The following is a 24,989-nucleotide window of genomic DNA, read 5'->3' as shown; positions in this document are numbered from 1 at the left end:
TGAACTCTTGCACCGAGGCACAGCGCTCTTCTGTTCGCAATATTGTGCTCGTCGAGGATGAGGTCTCAGTCGCGCAGCCCGAATGTCATAGTCGAGGCTTTATACCATTCTGCCAAGCGAACACGAAACTACATGTCGAACGCCGTGTTAGTCTATGGAAAACGATCTTCTCGGTGTCGCTCAAAACCGAATCAGACTATGAGCAAGCTCCAATGTACTCTGTCGCGCCCGACAGTCTCCAAGACGATCGTTTGCTGGCCATCGACATCACGCAGTCGGTGGGGAAGTGGATTATGGAGACCTCAGCCCTACCTTCACTTGGAATGCCAGCGGGATCCTACACGCTTATCTTGGATGGCAACCCTATTTTGGGTCATACATCTAATGTATTCCGTATCTTGCAGCGTGATGCTACATATCAGGCTGCTCTAGACGCGTCCTATGACAACGGTACGCTCCCAATGCCCTCCTGGCTGGATCGACGGCGCCACCCCGGCTTTGCGTACCAAGGGCTCCCAGACCTTGTGCGTACGCTTTCGATGACTGATGGCAATCTTATGCGATGCAACTTCGATCCCGGTTCGCATTGCGATCTCGAGGAGATGCTTGAAGAGCATCGTGGGTGGTCTCGGCAGGAATGGTGGGGTAATTGGTCAAAACACGAGCCTCGCCAGTTTCAGACTGAATCGCCCTTGCCGCCTTGGCACGTCCTGCGTTGGCAACACGTTTTACCGTAGCTTTTGCTTTCGCTCTGATGTTGAGACCTACTTTAGTTGGGTTGATCACTTCACTTCTCGTCTGTAAGCAACTTCTGAATAGACAATAATCTCAGAATTCATGGTACATGTCCGTTCGCGGCGAGACAGTGGCTTGCAGCCGACGACTCTCCTGCAAACTGTTCGAATAATCTTCGTAGCTGGAAATGATGCGTATACCCAGATTTTTGCCGCCTAGTGATGCGCAAAAGTCTGCAGGCAAACTAAGAGTATGTTTCCTGGCACTATCATGTATCCAATGCAGCCAACCTATACTGATGACACGTAAGTCGACCTTCTTCACCAAGGACTGAGGTGCATGATCAGATGTTAGCCTTTGCACGAAGACCTCTCGAGGTACCCCTAACACTGTTGTGTACTGTTCTCGAGTGGGCCTCAGCACTTATGGGCCGACGGCTAGTGGACGTTGCATCAAAGCGGCTCGTGTGTACAAAGTACAAAGACTTGATCGCTAGTCCAGCCAGATCCATAATCGTCGAATACAGCCGCAGTACAAGTCAAGGGTGCACACATGATTCAAGGTCAATGTACGTCAGAGCCGAGGGCACAACCACACACCGAAATTGATGGTTAGATTATTGGGTTTCGGAAAGCTTGTCAAGGCTTGCGGCTCATAACGAGTCATACGACGGTGGGCCTTGGCCTGGCTGACTCTCCAACAAGAGAAGCCGGCAGTGCGCACACTTCAAAAACATGTAGCAATGTACTACATAATATGTGAAATCTTAGCTGTAGTTCGTCTTGTCACTGATGTTGATATTAAACAGCTTTTTTTCTCTCGCTCTGTAGTACTTCCCGAGGCATTGAAAGTGACGACCTTCGGGCGACAGTTTTTGACTGCTCAAGTGCGACACACCATTCATAGTCAGACCCCCCGTCGCTAGGTTACGGTACTTGCTACTGTCACTTGGCTTCTTTACATTCATGACTTGGCACATTCGCAACGTTGTACCGCACTTCCGACCGGTATGCACACTGGCGTGTACTGATGTTGGAAAAAAGATCACGCGCCGAGTGGCAATAGGAATGGGAAGCGCTTTCGTGGCTGTGCAGCGACCCTTGGAAGCCTGGCGTTACCTGACCCCGCACCGCGCATGTGCAGTACCAACATCGATTTCCCAATAATGTTACAACCTGGCCAGCATCTGTGCATACCTGGGCATATAATCGCATTGTTGGTAAAGCAGATATTATCGCAGCGCATAATCATATTGAGTATTCAATGCCCTTGGAAGAGAGAACACACCTGCATGAGCTTGCCCACGTGATGCCCGCCATGCCAACGACCGCTTCCGTTCACCCTTTGGGAGAGAATTCCTGGAGCGTACGAGACGCTTCGGTATTTGTCGCATATGGAACTTTCCACCAAGCACACGGTGGTTGACAACGACAGGCTGGTGGTCTGTGATGCAAATTAGATCGCTTCCAAGGTTCTGATAAAGCATGTACAGATACTACTCACAACTTTGATGCAGGAGTAGACAGCACCTTCTCGAGGGCAGCTGTCACGTCGTATTCTCCTCCGCCGCGAAGCCTGGGCTCCCATTTCGCGCGCGTAGAGTCTTTGACATGTCCAGATAAAGTGACCTTCGCGACGGAGCGTAGGCGAGTATAGGCCAACGTGAGGAAGATTTTCACCCACTTTCTCTGGCACGAGACCTGCTTCTCGGCTCTGGGATTGACGTTGCACCATGGATCGTAGTTCAATCTCGGATCCGATGGATGTGCGTCGGGAAAATCAGGCCTTAGGACTTGGAACTGTAGGTCCAGGTGCCGAAGTGTTGGTATACCCGTAAGCAGCTCCAGTCTAACGCTCGGAAAAGTTTCATTCGGCTTGAACCCAACGCCAGGCTCGCTTTCGTACCCAATGAATCGGAAGTATTCTGCATTCGTGAAGCTCAAGGAGACATGCCTGAGGCATTTGATGTCTCGGATTGGGCTTTGCACGGGAAATCCTGCCTGTTTTCTGCGAAGAGTGTGGAGTCGAAGATATTCTAGCATTTGAGCTAGGTCAAACCTACGGTTGAAACGTTTGACAGTGGTACTGCCCCAGACCAGTTCTTCGACTTCCTCACGAACCTGTTTGCTTGTGCAGAATAGGTTCACGATCAACTCGGCGGTGCGGGATGATGGTCCAATATCAGCATGAGTGTCTTCTGGCAAAGGACCGAATTCGAGTGCGCGCGCATCGCTATCCTTAGCAGTTGGCGCCTCTATACTGACTGGATGAATCCCGTGGAAGCATTCAGGATATAGCCAATTAGGCCCGCTTCTGCCTTCCAGGCTACGGACGTAGTCCGAGTAAGACACATGGTATGCTCTTCTTCTTGGGTTGCAACATCGGCAAATGAGGCGCGGCCAAATTCGCGGCCCAACGATGTATCCGAAGATCTTGTCACGTATCTCTCGTGGCAACTCCATCAACCGAAATCGTTCACCTGATTGCATCCACATCAACTCCAACCGGTAACGTTCGTACTCGTAACCACCCCACCTTCCTCTCAACCACTGCCTAACAGGCTTCCAATACTTGTCCCATCCAAAACGTATCTCGAGCTCTAACCTGTTGTCTATGGGACCGGATCGAACCGTTATCGTACGCGGCTCATCAAGACTCGTCCGCGTCTCGCGCCCAGGTGGCGGCTCTAAAATAAAGGCCTTATGGCGGAAGTCTTCCCAATATTGTCCGATGGAGTAAAATGGCCAATGGTCGTTGTCACATCCGCGTAGGAATTCGCAACCGCGGAAGATCTTATCGCCACACTTGAGGTGGGAGATCTTCCAGCCTTCGAAGTTCGTTGCAAAAGTCGGGCTTCGTTCTCTTTCCTCTTCGATAATAGCGAACAGTCGATTGTATATAGGGCACTAGAGATGTTAGTGGCGAGTACTGTGATGACGGTGATGTGCGCAAGAAGCACCAACCCATCCTGGATACTCGTAGTCTTCTGCTTCACACAAGATCCTGGGGTTGAGCCTCAGCATGTACTCATCCCATGAGATCATCTCTAAGTCCTGCATGCCATCCGCAAGGCTGCTATCCAGATCCGATGAGGAAGAATCTATGTCGCTCATTTTTTGTGAGAAACGAGGTCCGAGGAACAAATTGGCTCAAAGAAGTGCGGTAGATTGATCGGATGCGTTCGTCGAATTGGCGGTGCTGAAGACAGCTGTTTATCGTGAGGAACGCGGCTCTAGCTGTCTTGCGGCGCACCGCTCGTGCGGTGCTTGGACAATTTGCCAGGGTCCGAGGAAGTGAGTCAAGAAGGGCCGAGCGCCGCGTCGCGTCTCGCGTCGCAACGTGCCATACAGCTATGTACAGACCCGATCATGACTGCGATCCTGTAACACCATTGACCAAGACGACGTCCCAATGCGATCGCGATGAAGTACAAAGAGTTTCCTGGTTTTCTGGCGTTCAGCACTGACGGCAGTTGCCTCCATAACGGTAAAGAATACGCAATCGCCGGCACAGGCGTCTACTTTGGCCCTAATGACCCGAGGTGAGAAAGCCAGCTTTGTGGCACAAAAAGTAAATCACGGAGCACAGCTAACATTCTCGCAGAAACTACGGTGAACCTTTGGGACCAGGCCGGCAGACGAACCAACGAGCCGAGCTCAACGGCCTCTTGAAGGGATTCTCGATCATACCTTTGACTCAGGACGCCCTTTGCGAAAGCGATTCGGTCTATGCGCTTATGTGTGTGACAACATGGTATTTTCGCTGGGAATTGAAGAGCTGGAGGAAGCCACAAGGCATCAGGTTCGAGAACCTGGACCTTATTGAGCCTATCGTAAAGCTGTTGGAAGATCGCAGACAACACGGCGCGCAAACTTTGTTTCGTTGGGTCAAGGGTCATTCAGGCAATCCTGGGAACGAAGCAGCTGATCGGTTGGCTGCTCAAGGAGCAAGGTACGTACAAATGTTCACATCGCTTCGATCCACACAGCATTAACGTTAGCGCGTTTCCAGGAAAGAGCACATACGACGATACAACAAACAGCCTGAAGAGAGTTGGTCTTCTCTAGCACGGTCTGACAAGAATTCTGTTTTCATGTATACCCCATTTGGTTTCAAAGAGATTCGACATGCATCCGGCAGGGAGACGTTGGAGCGGCTCAGCGAGAAGACTTTGGAATACATCAGAGAAGAACAGAAGGAGAAAGCGGCGGCCAGGAAAGCGAGGGCCGAGAAATACAAAAATAAGCGTAACAGGGGAAGTAACAAGGCAGAGCGATTGGCGTTGAAAGAAGCCCACCAGAAGAGGGCCGCAGCTAGTTCAGAAAGCGTAATCGAGTAATTGATTCGAAACGATCATAAGCGCACTGTATCTTAGACATGCTGTCGGCATAGATCTGCGCAATAATTACCTGCAATGATTGAAAGGACAGTGCCGTCGGTAACCATGATCATAGAAAGTACGCATCTGTATGTCAAAGAGCCCGGCAGCACGCGGTGTATTTCTGTATCACTTGATCATAAAGCTTGGTAGATGGTGAAGGTCCATGGGTGCCCAGGTGTGACGCGGGTGCAATGTCAGGTGCTAGCGCGACGTTGCGGATCGCTGGTGTCGCGTCGCCCGAGTGTTCGTCAGCCTTCCGGAATGTTCTACGTCATCTTCTTATCTATCACAGCACCTCGCACAACGCCTCCACATACTCACGAAGCGCAATACCACTTAGGCACTGTCATAGTCGTCTACAAATCTCCTTCAATATGGACGTCGAACTGTACGTGTATGACCTTTCTCAAGTAAGTGGCTGGAGCAGATGCACATGCGCGATCTTTCGCGACGCTTTGCAGACGTGTTCAGAGCTGACGGCATCTAGGGTCTTGCGCGAAGCATGTCGCGGCAATTCTTGGGGATCCAGGTAAGCCAGATTTCTTCGGAAACTCGGTTCGCCTGCTAACACATCCTTTCGCACAGATTGATGCCGTATATCACACCTCAATCGTACTCGACGGCATAGAATACTACTACGGATCAGGCGTGCAGACGTGTCGGGCGGGCACCACTCACCATGGCCGACCGATGGAAGTAATCAAGCTGGGGCAGACTGCGCTTCCAATGGAGGTCATATTAGAGTACCTCGAGTCTCTCAAGGAAATATACACGGCCGAGGTATGGTCCCGTTTAGCGCTTTTGCGCAGAGCATGCTGACAGTCCATTCAGTCCTACGATCTGTTTGCGCACAACTGCAACAACTTCTCCAACGACTTCGCCATGTTCCTTGTCGGCAAAGGAATACCAGACCACATCACTTCCCTCCCACAGACCGTCTTGAACACGCCGTTCGGACAGATGCTCAAACCGCAAATTGATGCCGCTATGCGACCCATCGTCCAAGCGCCGACACCGCAGCCGGTACAACCGCAAGCTCATACGAAAGCGTCGAGCGCAAGTACATCCAATGGGGTCTCTTCTGGGAACAGCGCTTTGGAAATGAACACGGGCCGGGTCAACAACATAACAGCACTGAAGGACGTAGACCGCCTTCTCGATCTCGCCAAAGACCGTTGCGCCATCATCTTCTTCACGAGCTCCACATGCGCACCATGCAAGTTGGTGTACCAACCGTACGACGACCTCGCCGCCGAGACTGGCACCAAGTGTGTCTTCATCAAAATCGACTTCAGCCACGCCGATCGCTCCATCAATACTCGCTATCCCAACGTTCGCGCGACCCCAACATTTATCACATACCTCAAAGGCGAAAAGCGAGACGAATGGAGTGGAGCTGATCCCAGGCAGCTGCGGAACAACGTGGAGATGCTGGTTAATGCTGCATTCCCAGCGCACCCACATCTTGAGAAGAGCACACCCATGCTGTTACGGCAGAGTCAAAGGCCTGTCAAGTTCACCAAGGTGCCGCCACTGGAGAAGCTGGTCGCAAAGATGGGAGATGCAGGAAAGGAGCCAGCTGTGTCGTCAGTTGTATCTTTCATACAGACCCGCGAACAGTCTGGTGCCATAGAAGCACCTTTAGGGGATTTGCCCCAGTTCGCCAGTTTCCTGAGGAACAGCACCTCAGTACTCCCACCAGAGCTTCTATTCACGGCCCTAGATCTGCTCAGGGTGGCCTTGACCGACGTCCGCGTGGCCGGCTTCTTCGCGGAAGAACACAAGGGAGCAACTGGCACACCTGCCACTATACACCATCTGCTGGACCACGTCGACAAGCTCGGCGACTCCGCGCCCTACCCTCTGAGACTTACGACACTGCATCTCGCATGCAATCTCTTCTCATCGCCACTCTTCATACCACACCTCCTGTCTCCACCGCTTTCATCAACGCTAATCTCCATCCTAACAACTGCGCTCCTCGACGAGAAGCACCCCGCGCTGAAGGCCTCAGCTCTTAGCCTAGCCATGAATATCGCGTCTTCGAACCACCAAGTACGCATGAAGAAGCACAGCGCAAACCCGTCGGCCTCGTTATCGTCCGAGACCGAACTACCAGACGCGGAGCAAGGCGAGCTTCTGGCGTCGCTACTAGAGAACATCGGCACTGAGGATCAGTGGAGCGAGAACCAGAAGATGGGTGTTATATGTGTTGGATGGTTGGTGTATGCCGCGGACATGCAGGGGGAATTGAGGGATACGTGGAAGGTTATGGATGCGGCGGGAACGATTGGAAAGGTTCAAGCGAAGGCCGGTGAGGACAGTTTGATGGTTAAGGAGGTGAAAGGGTTGTTGGAAGTATAGCATGCAATGATGAGACATGCAAACAAGGCATTTGTTTTAGATGTTCGCCAGTGCTGCAGAGACCCCAATCCAACGATATTTCCTCAGCCCTTGCAAACACCAAACTCCTCCTGACACCCCTCATCCACCCTACAATACGCATCCCCAATCCCGCAATTCCCATGCCTACTACAGCACTGTCCCGTCCGACACACATACCCCTGCCCCCTCCCTTTTTTCTCATTCCCACACGTCAGATCGGGGGTAATCCTTTCCCATGGGATGCTGTCGTCCGCGGTGTTGTCGCACTTTACAAAGGGTGTTTGGCAGCTGAGTTTGGATCTGGTGAGGGGATATGGGAGGCGGGCTGTGCGATACCATTGCGAGGGTGAGGGTTCGCCGAGGCATTCTGCCACGGTGACGGCTACACGTTATTTGTCAGTTCAAGGGCGTTCTTCCCGAGATGCATGGGGATGGATGGAGTTGACGACATACTTTTTATACCCCTCTCCAGCACAACAGCGATCATATGATCGATCAACTCGCCCTGCGTCCAAAGCTCCTGGTCATGCGCCTCAACAATACTATATCCCTTCTCCAGGCCCTCGACAAAAAGTCGCTTCGCCTCGCCGACTGTGTCCTTGGACTGATACTTCCAGTCTTTCGTGTTCAGATCCCCGATGATGACGTGATATTCGAGTTCTTGCAGTACGCGCAGTGCCTGGCTGTTGACGGAGAGTAAGGGCGGCCGCATGTAGTATGGGAAGAAGCCTAGGATATCGAGCATGGCGTCTTCGAGGCGGGTCATTTCGTGGCGTATGGCGGTGGGGGAGAGGGAGGAGAGGTTCGCGTGGCTCCATCTGGATGGTGTGACGAGAGATTAGTTGCGTGCTTTGTTTTCTGGACATGACTGACCGAGTTGTTGGTGGAGTAAAGTGAAGAGGTAGGGTAAGATAGGTTTCTTACGTATGCGACCCGATCTGATGGCCCATATCGACCATCCGGTGAAGCGTTGCGTTGTGGTCGTATATGGTGCCTCTGTTCTCTCCGTTGATGAACCATGTCGCTTTGAAGCCGGCGGCTTCCATTCTGGATTGCCATGTCAGCGTGAGACACGAAATGCAGACCAGGCGGTCTGTATGGAATGGGTTATACCTGTCGAGGATATCTGCGGAGTAGATCCCTGGTCCGTCGTCGAAAGCGGGGGCGATGACTCCGGGCGTTATACATGAGTAGATTTGTACACCAAAGGGGAGTGCGGAGGCGGAAGATGTCAAACTGGAGAGAGCAGCCAGTGTGCCTGTTGCAGTACCAAGTCTCCGGCCCATGGTCGAAGCTGGCGTATCGTTGGACAGAGGATGCAAGACTGGATATCCGCGTCTCCAACGTGGGCTTTGGACGAAGAGTATAGTCAAGCAGAGGACGAGTAACAGAACAGCCAACGTGCTAGTAAGCCGGCATCTAAACTTTCCCAACCTCTAGCTTATGATCATCTGCATCGACCGTAACTTGATCTCATGCACGACATCAGTCCCTGCGTAGTTGTGTGGCACGTTCCTGGAAACCCGAAAAGTCACAACGATGGCAGGCAGCCAGGGGACTATAACTAAGTACATAGTTGAGTAATCATACATCGCATTTACAAACCCGCTCTTGTGGAGAGTACGCGTGTAAGCATAGCATATCTGAATCGCGGATCCAGATCTCAGAGTTACCATCAGCGTCGGCGCTTACATAGGCGATACTAAGGTTTAATTGTCCCGGCTTGGGCTGACTACTACCCAGGATACGACTGGGATAAACCCACTTGCTGGAAAGGCTTGAGCGGGATCTACGTACATGGCGTGTTCTGATTACTTTACGTTGGTGTAAGTATATACAGATGTGTTGGGTCTCTTCGCTCGATTGCAGTGTGGTGTTTTGAAATGAGGGTATTCATTAAGGTCGGTCTAATCAACACCTAGACTAGCGGCTAGTCGTTAACACCATCAAGGACCTAACTTACCGCATCACAACATGGACCAGATGAACGCCAAGTAATGCATATCGCGACATAGGTGTCTAAAACGCTAAGGCATCAAACATCATCCTCTAGTATAATATCAGTTCCCTGACCCGCGGCCGCATGTCAGTACCGTGGTAGATTGCTGGCCAAGTCGTGAAGTTCACGCGCGCAGAACCTGTCCAGCTCGTGCGCGAAGCCAGAAGCAGGCGCTGGAATAGTATGTGTCAAAGAAGTTTCGATGTTTGCGAGGCCAGACATTCGCTTGGGTCGAGGTAAAGATTTTAACTGACGTCAGTTGAACATGCCCAACCGAACAACATCACCGAGAGATGTGACTTCTACGCGTAACAATATCAGGCCGCATCTTCTTCTTCGCTGAGCGACGCAGCTCTTGAAATCCATCCGATATCTACGACGCACGACAAGTTCAGAAAGAACCGACGTTCTAGGCAATCATGGCGACCGTAAGTCTTTTGCGTCTTCCGAAAGAGCTTCGAATCGAGATCTACGAGCACTATTTCTCTCTGAAACACGGCTACTGGCTTGATAATGCTACCAATAAATTCACTTCCATCGATGGGACTCGCATCGAGCTAGACTTGCGCTTTGTCAACCGGCAAATTGCAGCGGAAACGTGCGGTCTCGCATTCCAGTACAATGAAGCCCACGTGGAAACCTGCTGGGAGCCGAGCATGAACGAAAGACTTGGATCCTTTGAATACTACACTAAGGAGCTCCACCGCAAAAGATCGAAAGGGCTCCTAGAACTTGTGCAAAACGCCGAAACGCTCCTCGACCCAGAGGTTTTGGCCAAGGTAAAAGAACACTATGCGCAGTTCTTGCCAGATGTACAAAGCTTTGAGAGCTCCAATTACGTCGCCGGAGATGGCAGAAATTGGAAGAAAACTCCTTCTACAATCCGCCAATTCGTCAAATCGGAACTCAAATACATTGTCGACGCAACACCCTCGGTCGATTCGTACTTCAAGCGCCTCGCAAACTTGCTACCAGATTCCGAGCCCTGGTGCATACCCACGCTTGAGGATGTCCGAAAGATGCTAGTGTTTATGCCCGCGGGCGTACCCAGACCACCCAACGCGCTCATGTTGGGGAGAGCCCTATCCGACGAGACCGAAGCGTTCTGGAGTGGGGAAAAACAACGCTCTTCAGCTGCTTCCCTGGCGATTCACTTTTTGAGCCATGTATCGAGGGAAGCGAGGCTGGAGATGAGGAAAGTTGTGCTGCACGAAGATCGGAAATCAGTTGCGTGGCCCGAGAGTCATGCGCGTGGACTTGTCCAATTCTGCCAAGAGAACAAGAAGTTACGTATTGAGCGTCGCGTAGACCTTTGGAGGAATGCTTTCCCCGCTGGGTCCAGCCCGTTGGTAACGGATTGGCCTGGTGGTGGTGGAGGTCTGCCGTCTCTTTGGATCAGCAAGAGCCTTGTGGATTGGATAATGGAGGCTGTCATTCTGCCTTCTTTGGGAATGCCCGAGAATGCGTTCAAACTCGTACTAACGGACACGCCGTGTGAGATCGACAACTCTGCCATCTTCGATGTTGTGATTGCAGACGCGGCTACACAGGTTGCCTTCGTACGTGCTACAAGCCTTCCTGATAGCATAGCCCACCCCAGTAGTGGAACACGCACTCTCTTCGATGCGCAAAGGTGGATCGACATTCGGAGGGAATCTGCTTTTGTTATGGAGGGTTTCCCAGAGGCCATCGATGCCATTCTAAAGGCCACGTCGTTTGTCATGTGCGACTTCCCCATGAAGACTCTGGACGAACCCGTAGATCTGGAGCAAATTTCAGAACATATGAAGATAGACGAACCCAGCCAGGCGTGGAGATGGGGCGAAGCCTGGAGAGAACGACACGATTTGGACTGGTTTGATCCACCGCCACCGCTTCCCGCGTGGTCTGAGCTGCGCAACGAAGACCGTGTTGATTCATTGTCAGGCCATCCCTCTTCACGATCAGGCGAGAGAAGACGAAAGAGTGAACATGGACATCATGGCGAGTCCAAGACTAGACTTAATAGGGCACGACCATAAGACAAGGGGTTCCATTGTGGTCTATACCAACACCTAGGCCAACGGCCAGTAATCAGTCCCATTGGCGACATGAGCGTCACGACCGTACCCAAAAGAACGCCAATCAATGCATATTGTGACAGGGATGCCCACAAAAAACAGGGCGTCAAACATTGTCCTCTAGCGTGGCAACAACTTCGTATAAGCGAAAGCATCTATTGAACCTGCTTGATCTTGCACTGCCATCCTGAGTTCGCCTCAAGAAGCGGAAGACTATTATTACGTTAGCACGATCCGCAGTTTTAATGAGGGCACACAAAGACTTACCTAGCACCCAAACACCATCCCAGCTCATTACCCTTAATCTTCTTCGCAATCTTGACCTCACGATCAATCGGCATACCATACCCACTCCTCAACAACTCATACTGGAAGTTAAGATCCAAGCACCACTCAGGCCTGCCCTTGAGCTCCTCAATGGCCTTGGGCACAGCGTTGAAAGAGTCCCAGCCCTTCTCGCCCGTGCACACCTTGTTGGCTAGGTCTTGTAGCTCGCGGAGTGTGAAAGACTCGGGCATGCCAAGGTCCTGGGTGCGGTCGTAGAAGTAGGAGAGGAGGTAAACGGCTTCGGTGGCAAAGGTCTGCTCGAATGGTGGTTGGTGGACACCGCGGAAGGCACAAGGCGCGATGGCGCACTCGTCCTCTTTGTGGAGGGTCTTCTCGGCTAGACCGCGGCATTGGGTGGGCGAGGCGGTGGCAGGGCCGGTCATGTTGACTGTGACGGAGTCGCCAAGTGCGTGACCCTTGGGCATTTGCACCTCGACTTCGCGAGTCATGCCGGGGGCGATGCAAGGGTTGACGATGGGCTTCTGGAGGTACTCCTTGTTGTCCTTGTTGTTCTCGTGGAGGCCAGCGAGAAGAGTGCTGTGGATGTTGTTGCGGGCCTCCATGAGACCGTAGCCAAGGTACGAATGCTGGTAGAGATTGAAGTTCTGGTTCGCAAAGTCGAGCTCGTACCTATGGTCGCCCTTTGCTAGCTCTGTGGGGAGTCCGCCGCGGGGAGTGTCGGGGAAGGTGGGCTCGAAGATGATTTGGGTAGAGCCACCACCGAGATCGAGGACAGCGGCGGTAGGGTTCTTATCCGGGCCACCAATCTTGCCTAGAAGGTAGTTGACTGTGATCCACGCGTATACTCCCTCCATCTCGCCAGGCATGACTTCGACGCCGTTCTTCTCTTCCGAGACGAGGGGGAACGGGTAGTCGTTGTCGAGGTGGTGGCGCACGGCGGCGAGGATGGCATTGCTCTTCTGCTCACCGAGCTTGCGGAGACCGGCCGTTGCCTTTACAGCGACGGGTGTGCACGACTGGTATTCCTTGGGCACGTTCTTCAGCGCAACGTCCATGAGCACGTCCAGACTCTTGGCAGCCGCCTCCGGGTTGTCGCCATACGCCGAAAGACCAGAGCCTCCGTCTCTCTTGGGTGTCATCTCGAAGTTCTCGCTCTCGAGCTCGGGGCTGGGGCCGCAGTTGTTGAACTTGTAGACGTGGATGCGGGAGCCGGTACTGCCGGCGTCGATCATGAGGGCATACTGGATGAGCGGCTTGTCCTTGGAGAAGGACTTTGTGCATTCGGCCTTTGCGTCGCCAGCTGCTGTGTTGCCGCCTGCTGGACGGGATACTGATGACGGTATTAGCACGTGCCTTCCCCAGTATGTGTCGTCAACCTACCTGCCGGTCTTGAGATGCCATCGCGCGGTGCGACGAAATACAACACAAGCAGTATGAAAGCAATGACGCCACCTGTCTTCAGGTAGCGCATGCGCTGCCCTTGGTTCATGACGGCGCTGCCCTTGTGGTCGTTCATGAATGCGTCCGAATACGTGGAGCGATGGCGCGAGTGTCGGTCTGCTTTGGCGTTGGGGTCGCTGGCGTCGCGATTGGGGTCGACGTTGCGTGGTAGGGAGACGGAGACGCGGCGGCGTGGGCCAGTGAAACTAAAGTAGGACCAGATGCCGGGACGTCGTTGGCTTCCGGGGACCTCAACTCCACTGGACATGGGACTAGGCGACACGAGGGGAGAAAAGGGTCCAAGTTTAGGGCGCGGTCATTGAGCTGAGCTGGAACTGAGTTAGCCAGGGACGAGTGGCAATGTGAACACAGTTTCAGGCTACGTACAACAGGAGTGACTGTTCAGAGCAGTGGGAGACGAGGTGAAATTGCGATTGGCGTTACGCAAGCCTGCTGCATTCGTGTTCGTGTGCTTGTTGAGTGAGGTCCCTGAATCTTGGCAAAACATTTCCACTTCAGCCCTGCCGCGCCACTATCCAATCGCGCCGGCTTATCGGCGCGGCTATATTTGGCATTGCAGTCAAGTCCAGACGACGTGGTATCTTTTGATTATGCTACAGATACACTACGCATATGTTGTCAATGTGTATTCCACCATTACAACATGTAGTCTCCTGATCCGTGTAGATATCTTCCACCGATATGTGATCTATCTCAAACCATAGCTTCAGTGCCTCCTCCCTTGTATACCGGCCTCCCATGCTGGGGATTGAGTGCGCTCACTGGCGGGGTTATCATCTGCATAGCATGGAGAAGACGGGTAGGGTGGAGCGCTGGGAGGTCGAGAAGCTGAAATCCTTTCGCGAGGGGTCTTGAACGGTCGCCGTGAGCGCGTTCGATAGTGGTATTCGCAAGGGCTTCGCAATGATCGTGCAGAGCAGCGTTCCGTGAGTCGCGCAGTTGCCTCGAACGCTTCACCCGAAAGACAGGCCGGCCCTCTTCATGACGCTCTCAAAGTCTTCGAGACTAACCCCTCCCACGTCTTTCTCCTGACCCTTGACCCCGCCGTTGGCCTCGATGATCATATCCTTCAAGACTTCGTCTGGCACGTCTTCTCGCAGTTCCTTGGCTACCCTCCTGAGATGCCCAAGCGTTATCGGTCCCGCAGCGCCGTGTGTGAACAGCTTGTATGCCGCGCTAACTTCTTCCGCGTTGCTCTCTGCCTGGAAGTCTTCGTCGTCGTCCTCTTCGTCGGACCCTTGTTCTTTCGAGTGAATGGCGATCGCAGCGTATGAGAGGAAGGGCACGAACTCGACATAGCCAGTATTGAGAGGGTCGATGGTGGATAAGATTGAAGGCATCTCGGACTTGTCGGGTGTGAGGTTCAGCGAGCTTTGCAGTCGTTAGCATGGGCGCGCTGCTCTCGAGCGCATTCGCGTGACCTACATCAGAACTCTGCGCACATCGCTTTTCTTCAGTACGCCCTCCTTAGAATCTTCATGTTCGGGATGCGACACGGCAAAAAGGCCAAATGCTTCGCGAATTTCCGCCTCTTGCGCCGCAGTGATGCCGTTCTCTTTCGCGAGCTTCGAGGGGCGTTTGACAGGCGGCGCCTTGGATGGAGGACCACGTCGTTTAGGAGGCTATCACGTGTTAATTGCTATCCATTACTACGACCTGCATTCCAGAACTCACCATGTCGCGTGCTTGCGAGAGTTGAAACGCGCCCCTGTGCTGGTGGTGTCGTCCGTCATTCCATGCGCTTCGATGACGCGACTGCATGGGCCACCGCCAAGGAGAACACAGGCCAACTCCCGAACACCCAAATTCTTCGCTTCCAGCCCCCCTCCTTCGTGTCTCAGCTTATAAAGGCAACGCGACTTCCTTCGTGTCCTTTCCTCACAACTCCCTCATTCCATCCCCGTTGCGGCTCTGGACTGCTCTTGTTGCTCGCCATGTCTTGACATGGCACAATGTCGACGCGTCGGACGCGATTAGCGTCGACATCTTCCACTATGAATTATCCACCCCCTGAACCCACCCATCCCCCTTGTGCCCCTCTGGTCTTGCGAGATAGGAGGTGGTTTTATCTGCAGTCGAGGAAGTGAACGGACGCATATATGACTGCCGAAGCACAGCTCCCATGCGCGGAGCAATCCCGTTGGACTGTTGTGCACTAGGCGTGTCGCCATGTGATCCGCTGACCTACTCGGCTGGGATTGGCACAGGTGTTGGCTTGGAGGGTAAGTCTTCTCTCAGTCCAACGCAATGCCTTCAGCACTAACTAAGCAACCAGATTTGTTTGAATCGTCACGATTGTCAAAATCCACAGTGTCGCTAGGGATTTGAGACTCTGCTCTGCGGAACTTAGTCTCTCCCTAGGTCAGACGGTGGTCACATACGAACCATATAAACCGAACGCGTCAACATTTCACGGACCTCGCAAGCAGGGGATTTCCCCCGACACTGAGATATGGGGTGTTTAGAGGCTGGACCTCTTGCTCACAACAAGAGCTTCGGCAGTCTTAGATCCCTATCTCAGAGGAAGAAGCCAACAGATATGAAGCCGTCTCCGGACGGTCTTCGATAGGCCGCATGGCCCCTGGCACATTTTGCTACAAGGCACCCGTGGGTTGACGCGTTCAACTTTGTGGCCATGCACGAGAGCCACCTGTGTGGAGGCTTTCCCATGAGCTGACCCTTCCCTATTGTTGAGGCTAGCGCGTCCGCGTGGGACTTGCAATAGGGCTGTGTTGTCGGGTGCATGGCTCAGAACGACTGTTAACGCCCTCTAACAGTCGGTTCCGCTGCGGCGGAATCGGAGGGAGCGACTCGCCCATACGTCGGATGCTACCCTGCCTTTAGGCAATGGCCCCGGTCGACTACGCGAACTCCCCCTCCAACGATTGGTGGCAATGGATGGCTGTATCCGTCACTATCGACAAGGCGACGCACTACGTTCCAGCGCCTTTCGCGGTGAGGTTGCTGCAGCGGCCTCAAAAGCGAGAAGCTCTTATACTTCGGGGGCTCAACCCGGAGATGGAGTATGGAACAGGTCTGACCAACCCGTGCGGCATTGGAACCTTGAGTTCCAGCCGATCAATATGGTTACAACGCCTTCGGGATGTTGTCTGAGGGCTGTGGGCTTATGCTTCATGTCGACTTCGTCGGCATATAGCTACTGAGGGCTTTTGAGATCATACACGTTATACACGCTGTGGTTCTATGGTTCGTCATACACGTTACACACGCTATGCACGCCATACACGTTACACACGTTATACATGTCCGTCCTAGTGGGGTGTTGGCTTTGAGGGAGTTGTCTTTTTCGACCTTCGACCTTTTCTCATCCTTTCTCCTTTTATCTTAATGGGGGATCGATATCCGCTTCTAAAATTGCTAGAGCTTGCCATTACGGATTCTCACGTTGAGCAAGTGTGGACAGTGAAGCAAGATTAAACAACCTCATCTACCCCCTTCAAGGTGGTGAGGCCTTTGTTCTTCAACCCCGTTGAGCCGATTTGATGGCTTAAGGGCGAGGAATGGAGGAGACATGCTTTTGTTGCACCAAATTCTTTGGTAGTGATAAGGTGTTGCGGTTCTCTTTTGTTGCCTTTGCTGTGGTGTCGCGATGTCGCTGGCTTGCCGGTTTGCTGCGTGGCTTCGGATGGCTGTGTAAGCGTACAGTCTCCGCCCACATGGCCAGATGCATCGCCTCCGCTCCCGCACCTCGCAATCGCATGGTGTTGATAGTTGCTAATACTTCTTCACAGCTCTCACGCTCGCAACATCAATACAACAGTCCAATTACTTTCTCAATGCCATTCTTGCAATTGAGTGAACCAATAAAGCCTCCGCAGCCTTACAGCTGCTGCCTGGTGCATGCGCGGCTGACGCAACTGCACAGACCCATCTCACCATAATCTCCTTCGATTCAGATGGCTCTTCCGTCCTCACACTCATCGATTCACTTACTCACATCAACATAATCATTCACTCTATTCCACAATGAGGCTGATTGACTGTTGTAGCGAACCCTTGCAGATGATCGACTTCCTTGGGCGCCCACCGCATGCGTTTGCCATTCTCTCACATACGTGGGATGGCGAAGAAGTTACCTTCCAGGCTTTCCACCACCATGTCACGCGCGCCGTAGCCAAAGGCTGGACTAAGATCGAGCAGACGTGCCTTGAAGCCCAGCGGTGCGGCTTCAATTATGTTTGGATCGACTCATGCTGTATAGACAAAACCAACAATGCTGAGCTGACCGAGTCCATCAACTCCATGTTTCAGTGGTATAGCGATGCTGCCCTGTGTTTAGTCTACCTGTCCGATTACGATAATTCCACCTCCCCGAGCGACCGGAACGCAATGTTGCGCGGTGCCCGCTGGTTTAAACGCGGATGGACACTGCAGGAAATTGTAGCGTCGCGGACCGTACACTTCTACGACCATGCCTGGCGCTGCTTCGGCACGCAAGAAACACTACGAGACGAGCTGGCGTCCATTACGGGCATCGACGCAGGCTTCCTTTTGCCGCCGCAGCAGCCAGGGGCTTTGGAAATCCGTGACCTTCTCGACGCTTTACCAGTTGGTCGACGCATGGCGTGGGCTGCAGGCCGACAGACCACCAAACCCGAAGACATGGCGTATTGTTTAATCGGGCTGTTCGATGTCAGCATGCCCATGCTGTATGGCGAGGGTGCTGAGAAGGCATTCTTTCGTCTACAAGAAGAGATCATTCATAACAGTAACGATCTCAGCCTCTTTGCGTGGACGGCAGCTAACGGATTATCCCCGTATCGCGGCATACTGGCTCGCAGCCCGGACGAGTTCGCGAGCCTTGGCAATCTTGTGCTCGAGCAGGACCTCAGGTTCAACCCAGACTATTCCATGTCGAATAAAGGCCTGCGAATTGTCACCTTCCTGAAACCCACTGAAGACTCAGAAGACGTCATCATGCCGCTACATTGTTACACTGCTGAAGTCCAAGGGAAGAGAAAGGTACACCTCGGGGTGATTCTCAAACATGAAGGCGCCAGTTCGTACGTTCGCGCAAGACCTCATATGCTTGGCGAGTTGATAACGCCAACTTCCACCGCGGGTGGGAATAGCATATTCGTCACCAAGGATGTGCGGAAGGCAGTCGCCACCGGTACACTCAACGGTGCCAGCAGGACTCCTAATGCCTTCTACTTCACGATTCCAAGCCTTAACGCTCCGATGCAGTCCGGGCGCCACAAGACAGTTAAGCTACTCGAGGTAGAGCCTAGGGAGCTCTGGGATGCCCAGAATAATGTCTTTCTTACGCGTGGTTTGCGGAACTTCACCGCATTTCTCAGGTTCCACGTAATCTCCAAGGTACGCTACTACTATTACTGGGTCTATTCCAGCCCGTTCTGACCTCAATGTCTGAGTATGCAGGCTATCCTTCTTCCACGAAGTGGAACTGTGACCGAGAGTTCAGACTGCATGGGTGAGGTCGTGTTGATATGTGGCTTTGCTGAGAATGTCTCCCCGTGGGTCTTGTTGGACGATCAATTTGGCGAGCTGTTTCGGGCTACACTACACAAGGACTTCCAAACAATGGGCAAGATTGGTGTGAAAGGACTAAGCTTTCAAAATCGGAGCCAAACCATGTATGCGGCTGATTCTGGTGGTGTAAGGTCAAGACTTGCGAAGGTCCATCTGCAGTGTGACCAGACTGTTCACAACAAACGTGTGACTTTGAGGTTAGACCTCAAATTCCACTAAGGCTCAGCCGCCTTCGGTTTGCTGTTTGGCTGAACCGTCCTCTAAGCAGGTAATATCTGTAAGGTACTGAAGCTCTGATGGGTATTCCTTGGCCTGTAGTCTTCGGTACTTATGGCTGAAGGATGGCTGAGCTGTGGCTGAATAATCCCGCAACTGAGAACCTATTGAGATAAGTGTACTGCCTAGTTAGCCATGAATACTAATTGCACGCATTGAAACGTGCTGTGTTAAAGCTTAATCATGGGTAGTTCGTTGAACGTGTTCTGACATGTCAAAGCTATGCCAAGTTTGTTAGGTGGGGTGGTGGGGTACCACAGCCCCTGCTTGCAGTGTGGCGCACACTTCGTGAAGCACCTGCACCGTACCATCTCCACCATGTCCCGTCTTCCGTCGCACACTGTTGCCCAGCCGCGGTCCGAACTCACGAATCATATCGCTGGTATATTGGCATATATCATTGTTATATGATAGGCAGCGGCATGCTTACACACGTCCTTCTACTTCGGGTGCCTAACGACCGCTTCGCTCTCCTACCGAGTATGGCGTAGGAGCGCGCTATACTGATTGTCAGCAACTACGCCTGCAGCATGCCTGTACACGCGGTACTACCTACCCTGAAAGAATGATATTCCCGCGACTGCTCCACCGGCACTAACCTTCTCGAAGCACATAGGCTACCGTCGGGCGTAGGGCGGAAAAAAATCCAAGGTTCGCGCGGCTCAATCAGCATGAAGTCCAATATGCTGTGGACGTACTTCCTCGGTCTCGTCCCAAAAGCTGGATTCCTTCCTACTTGGTAGACCATCGTTCGTCGCTGGTACAAGTAAGGTGACCTCAATATGACATTTCTAGCATCGACACCTCTTCTCATCGTCGTCGTTACTATCGTATTCTACACACTCAGCCGCTTCTTCTTGCGTAAGAACAACCATGATCTTCCGCTCCCTCCGGGTCCCAAAGGCATTCCTCTCATTGGCAACATCAATGACTTACCGAAGCCTGGAATCCTCGAGTGCCATCATTGGCTCAAGCACAAGGACCTCTATGGTCCTATAAGCTCGGTCACGGTTCTAGGTCAGACCTTTGTCATCGTCAACGATGCGAATATAGCAGTAGAGCTTCTGAGCAACAGGGCGGCGATCTACTCGGGGAGGCCACATATGGTGTTCAGTGGAGACATGTACGCACCTGGCGCCTATACGGAGCGATGAGATGGCTGACGAACAAGCAGGATTGGCTGGACCAAGACGTTGGCAATGCATCAACCCGATCAGAACTTCAAACACCATCGTCGCAACATTGCGAAAGTAGCCAGCTCCAGCACGTCTCTTGCCGTCTTTGATCGCGTCCAGAACGAAGAAGCTGCACACTTCCTCCTGAATGTCATGGAGTCTCCTAATGATCTATTCGAACACATCAGGAAAGAAGCAGGTGCTGTCATTTTGAGAGTTACATATGGCTATACGCCAAACGCGAAGGGATCAGATCCGCTAGTAGATGTAGCAGGGCAGGCAATGGCCGAGTTTGCTGACGCAAGTGTGCCTGGAAAATGGCCTGTAGACGTCATACCTTTCTGTAAGCTTGCCTCCGTACTCTCAGGCCACCATGTATGCAGTAGCGCGTGCTGACTTCGAAAAGTACGTTTCCTCCCAGACTGGTGTCCAGGTACCGGCTTCAAGCGTACAGCTCGGCAGATGGCAAAGACCTTGATACGCACGGCCGAAGAGCCCTATGCTTTCGTGAAATCGCAAATGCGTGATAAGAAAGCGAAGACATCCTTCCTTTCTCAAGCCATCGAATCTCTCGGCTCAGACGCGTCTATGGAGTACATCAACAAATGGTCCGCGGCATCCATGTACCTGGGCGGCGCGGACACCACCGTGTCATCGTTAATGACATTCTTCCTGGCCATGGCCGTCTTTCCGGAAGTTCAGAAGAAGGCGCAAGAGGAGCTGGACCGTGTGATTGGCGGAGGGCGACTACCCATTACTAGCGATAAAGCAAGTTTGCCGTATATTGAGGCCGTGGTGAAAGAGACGCATCGATGGCATCCTGTGGGGCCCATGTCAATACCCCATTCCTGCACGCAAGAGGATAGCATCAATGGGTATAGAATACCGAAAGGAGCAATGATACTACCTAACAACTGGTACGTATGATAGTGCAAGAAGCAGACGTATTCGTGACTGACAGCATGTAGGTGGTTCACACACGACCCAGCCGTCTACCCTGATCCTATGACCTTCCGTCCCGAACGCTACATCACGACGCCAACCCATACCGCGGAGCCCGATCCACGTACGTGGACATTTGGCTACGGGCGTCGAGTTTGCCCCGGACGCTATGTCGCAGACAACGCTCTTTTTGCGACAATCGCGCAGTCGCTGGCTGTATTCAATGTCGGGAAGCCTGTCGAGAATGGGAAGCTAGTAGAGCCCAAGGTTGAGTTTGAGCCTGGCGTGATAAGCCATCCAAAGCCATATCGTGTGAGCATCGTACCGAGGAGTGAGAAGTGCAGAGAGTTGGTCAAGCAAGCGGAGGAGGTGTACCCATGGGGCGAAAGTGATGCTGAGACTTTGAAAAATCTGAGCTAGATGCGAATGGTCGACGTGGTACAACGCCTTCCGAGGTGGAGAACTGAGGTCGACAAATACTCATTAACGCAAGTCCATGTAAGTCGCTTCCGGGCAGACGGACTTGGCGATGCTGCCTAGGTATGCACTACTGCCGTGAATTATTCCACCTACGAGGTGTTTGTTGTGCGATAACCACTGCAAGCCAAGAGCGATGAGATATGACTCTGGGTACGGCATATGAAATTGTTGTGACTGCCATTCGGGAAGTGGAGGATGGCCTATTCTCCTTTGGACAAGCGTTCCCGAACTCGAGCCGCAACCCAGGTTAATCGAACGCGTGCATGCACGCGCGCGTCACCAACAGAAAAAGAGGCTGGCAGCTACCCCGGCTTTCCACGCATTTACCCCAGTAAATTCCCCGCATACAGTGCAGATCTCCAACGAAGATACTAAAGAATTGACCGAGGCCATGCTTTTCAATTGCCGCATGACGTCCCAGTCAAAATCTCCGTTGCCGGCGACGCCCATAAACAACGCGCAGACGGTCTTCAAGCTATGGCAGCGACGATCCAACGCCCACCATGTCACCCTCAATCAAGCGCTCTCTTGCTGTTGCAGCTCTCGGTGCTTTTCTAAAGGCCGAGGCTGCTCACATCTCATCCAGGACGAAACCAATTGCGATTCCAAAATCTGCACCCAACGATGCCGGTGTTCCCTTGGACTCTTTCGTCTCGTATTCCTTTGAGTTCTCATCATGGCCCGACTTTGCTGGTACGTCTCCTGCGATATCCCAAATCGTCACGACAGTTTGACTGACGATCACTGCGTCTAGGCAATCTGTCGCATCCCAATGCCTTCTCATACAACCTCATGAGCAACCTTGGCAAGCTGCAAGGCTCAATGCCGATTGCTCGCGTCGGCGGCAACACACAGTAAGACGTCCCCTTCATCGCGATTCTAAATGCATGTAGCTTACTCAAGATTTAGGGATATCGCCATCTTCGATGAATCGCTCGAGACCAGCTTCGTCGGCATCATTCGCCCAAACATCTCCGCCGACTATCCGACCATCATCACTATTGGCCCGTCATACTTCGAGTCCTACAAAACCATGCCTGAAGGCACGCGATTTGTTCACGGCTTCAACATGGGCGCCAACTCCAGCGCTGCAAGGACCGCGACATGGGCATCTGTTTCCCACGCCTGCAAAGCGATAGGAAGCAACCTGCTGTTTTGGGAGTACGGCAACGAGCCCGATCTCTTCACTGCTTCTGGATACCGAAACGACAGCTGGGCGGAGGCCGACTATGTATCTGAGTGGCTGAACGGTACGACTGCCATTGAGGAGGCCACCAATGCAGCCTGCCCAGACCTCGCTGGCACCAAGTTCATGGCACCGAGCTTTGCAGGCATCGGAGTCAACGACTACTTCAAATTGGACCCCGTCGAAGTCTTCAAGCAGGGATTGGACGAGAAGCAGAACATCGGCCTGATCGCTTCGCACAACTACATGGGCGTCTCAACGAATCCCGGTATCACACTACAAGGCACGTTGATGAACCACAGCAGTGTCCTCGCCAAGGCAGACGAACAGATCGGCGTTAAAGACGGCATCAAGGCGCTAGGAGACGCGCTGGCTCCAAATGTCCCCTTCGTCATGGGCGAACACAACTCGCTCGCCCGACAGGGACGACCTGGTCTGAGCAACAGCTTCGGTGCTGCGCTGTGGGGTGTAGATTGGAACACGTATCTCGCGTCGCAGAACCTTACCCGCTCTCATATGCATCAAGGAACAAACTACCGGTAAGTTACCATTTCCCCAGCATGAACTTGTTCGTGAGCTGACAACATCAACAAAGCTACCAATCCTGGCAACCAATCGAAACAAACCTCACAGCTCGAGGAACGAAGCCACCGTACTACGGCAACGTTGCCGTCGCAGCCTTCATGCACAAACCTTCGTCTGAGTCTGAACTCAAGATCTCTGAGCTGCCCTCATCTTCCATCTACGCTACCCAATATACCGCCCACGTCGACGATACGCTCGCCCGCATTCTCCTCGTCGACCTACATACCTACAACACAACCGCTGATAACAACTACACCACACCTTTCACACGTCCGGTCGAGAAGTACTCGTTCCAACTTCCCAGCGACTGCAAGGGCGAAGCGCAAGTGCAGAGGTTGTTGGCGAACGGAAGTGATGCTATCACGGGTATCACGTGGGATGGGTATAGTTATAACTATGAGCTCGATGAGGGAAAGCCTGTGCGCATGGACAATGTGACGTGTGGGGAGAGTGTGGAGGTGGATGGGAAGGGTATGATTAGTGTGGAGGTACCGTGGAGTAGTGCTGCTATTGTTAGTCTGGACTGCTGAGAAATCTGCATGCTGCGAGTAGTCACAAATGATCAATGAGAGATCTAATCACTTTATATTTCATGACGGTGTGCTTTTCAATGAATCAAGGTGATGTCTGGCATAGACTCCGCGTGTTCAGCTAACCCCTGCAGTTGAACTCGGCAACGACCTCACATCCGCAACCGGGTTTCGGCCGCGCAGCTTCTACCCAACCACACGGGCTTTCGCAATAGCAAACCGGGCTAAGCAATGTTAGTGCGACGAAACGACGAACACTGAGCGTACTTACACCATCGTCCCAGGCGTAGCCTTGATCTCCGCAGTCTTCTCCGCAAAATCCCGCCTGACTCCATGCTTGAAATCCTTCCATATGGATTCCCACTCCCACCTAGTACTGTTCTTCACATCTCCGCTCACAGAAACCATTGGTACATTCTCCCCTTCCTCATACCTTTGTACAAACTGCTCATACAAGAGTGTGAGAACCCACTCAACCCACACTTTCTGACATTGCATAGCAACAGGATCAACCTTGAACTGCGTGACAGGATGAAGTCTATCGCCGAGGCGTCGAAAGGGTAGGGGGGCTTGGAAGTGGAGGTCAAGGTATTCGATGGTGTTGATGGAAGTCAGGACGCTCAAGCGATTAGCTTTCTCAGCGGGAAGCGGCGCGAATGCCAACTCGGCGGTGGTATTGAAGCCGAGGAGACGGAGGTATGCGCGGTCGCTGAATGTGAGTGATACGCGTCGGAGTGCGTTGAATGGGATGGCATCGAGATGTGGGATCGTTCTGGTCAGAGTTGCTATGTTGTCGAATCTCTTGATTGTACTTTCCCAGATCGTCTTCTGGGCTTCGGAACTGAATGCTTTGCTGACGAGTAGTAGGGTTTTGATCCAACCGGTAGCTTTGCGGGTCGATCCGTAAGGACGGCTGGATGGCGGACGATGGCAGGATACTTTGTCTCTCAGCCTTGGCGCGTTGATGGATATTCCCCGTGGCCAGGTGTTGA

General features: G+C 52.7%; 7 protein-coding genes across 7 annotated transcripts; 5 read left to right on the top strand and 2 right to left on the bottom strand.

The window, feature by feature from the left end:
• Nucleotides 1-5,842: 5,842 nt before the first annotated feature.
• Nucleotides 5,843-7,480, top strand: J4E83_007222 (uncharacterized protein; the record flags this gene model as incomplete). Its single annotated transcript, XM_049334127.1, has 2 exons — nucleotides 5,843-5,896; nucleotides 5,948-7,480. The coding sequence occupies 2 exons, from the start codon at nucleotides 5,843-5,845 to the stop codon at nucleotides 7,478-7,480; spliced, it is 1,587 nt and encodes a 528-aa protein (XP_049186938.1).
• Nucleotides 7,481-9,919: 2,439 nt separating this feature from the next.
• On the top strand, nucleotides 9,920-11,521 carry J4E83_007221 (uncharacterized protein; the record flags this gene model as incomplete). Its single annotated transcript, XM_049334126.1, has 1 exon — nucleotides 9,920-11,521. One exon carries the CDS (start codon nucleotides 9,920-9,922, stop codon nucleotides 11,519-11,521), a length of 1,602 nt encoding a protein of 533 aa, XP_049186937.1.
• Nucleotides 11,522-11,715: 194 nt separating this feature from the next.
• J4E83_007220 (uncharacterized protein) lies at nucleotides 11,716-13,556 on the bottom strand (the record flags this gene model as incomplete). The annotated part of the gene is made up of 3 exons (XM_049334125.1): nucleotides 11,716-11,773; nucleotides 11,828-13,178; nucleotides 13,229-13,556. 3 exons carry the CDS (start codon nucleotides 13,554-13,556, stop codon nucleotides 11,716-11,718), a joined length of 1,737 nt encoding a protein of 578 aa, XP_049186936.1.
• Nucleotides 13,557-14,262: 706 nt separating this feature from the next.
• Nucleotides 14,263-14,606, bottom strand: J4E83_007219 (uncharacterized protein; the record flags this gene model as incomplete). Its single annotated transcript, XM_049334124.1, has 2 exons — nucleotides 14,263-14,546; nucleotides 14,600-14,606. The coding sequence occupies 2 exons, from the start codon at nucleotides 14,604-14,606 to the stop codon at nucleotides 14,263-14,265; spliced, it is 291 nt and encodes a 96-aa protein (XP_049186935.1).
• Nucleotides 14,607-16,955: 2,349 nt separating this feature from the next.
• J4E83_007218 (uncharacterized protein) lies at nucleotides 16,956-18,691 on the top strand (the record flags this gene model as incomplete). Its single annotated transcript, XM_049334123.1, has 2 exons — nucleotides 16,956-16,963; nucleotides 17,320-18,691. The coding sequence occupies 2 exons, from the start codon at nucleotides 16,956-16,958 to the stop codon at nucleotides 18,689-18,691; spliced, it is 1,380 nt and encodes a 459-aa protein (XP_049186934.1).
• Nucleotides 18,692-20,591: 1,900 nt separating this feature from the next.
• Nucleotides 20,592-21,201, top strand: J4E83_007217 (uncharacterized protein; the record flags this gene model as incomplete). The annotated part of the gene is made up of 2 exons (XM_049334122.1): nucleotides 20,592-20,598; nucleotides 20,708-21,201. 2 exons carry the CDS (start codon nucleotides 20,592-20,594, stop codon nucleotides 21,199-21,201), a joined length of 501 nt encoding a protein of 166 aa, XP_049186933.1.
• A 998-nt stretch (nucleotides 21,202-22,199) lies between these two features.
• Nucleotides 22,200-23,997, top strand: J4E83_007216 (uncharacterized protein; the record flags this gene model as incomplete). Its single annotated transcript, XM_049334121.1, has 4 exons — nucleotides 22,200-22,389; nucleotides 22,451-22,550; nucleotides 22,606-23,421; nucleotides 23,478-23,997. 4 exons carry the CDS (start codon nucleotides 22,200-22,202, stop codon nucleotides 23,995-23,997), a joined length of 1,626 nt encoding a protein of 541 aa, XP_049186932.1.
• Nucleotides 23,998-24,989: the final 992 nt, after the last annotated feature.

The sequence above is a fragment of the Alternaria metachromatica genome, assembly GCF_023757995.1.
Source record: "Alternaria metachromatica strain BMP 0045 chromosome Unknown scaffold_17, whole genome shotgun sequence".
Taxonomy (NCBI): domain Eukaryota; kingdom Fungi; phylum Ascomycota; class Dothideomycetes; order Pleosporales; family Pleosporaceae; genus Alternaria; species Alternaria metachromatica.
The sequence above is the reverse complement of the archived record's forward strand: the minus strand, read 5'-3'. Positions and strand labels throughout refer to the sequence as shown.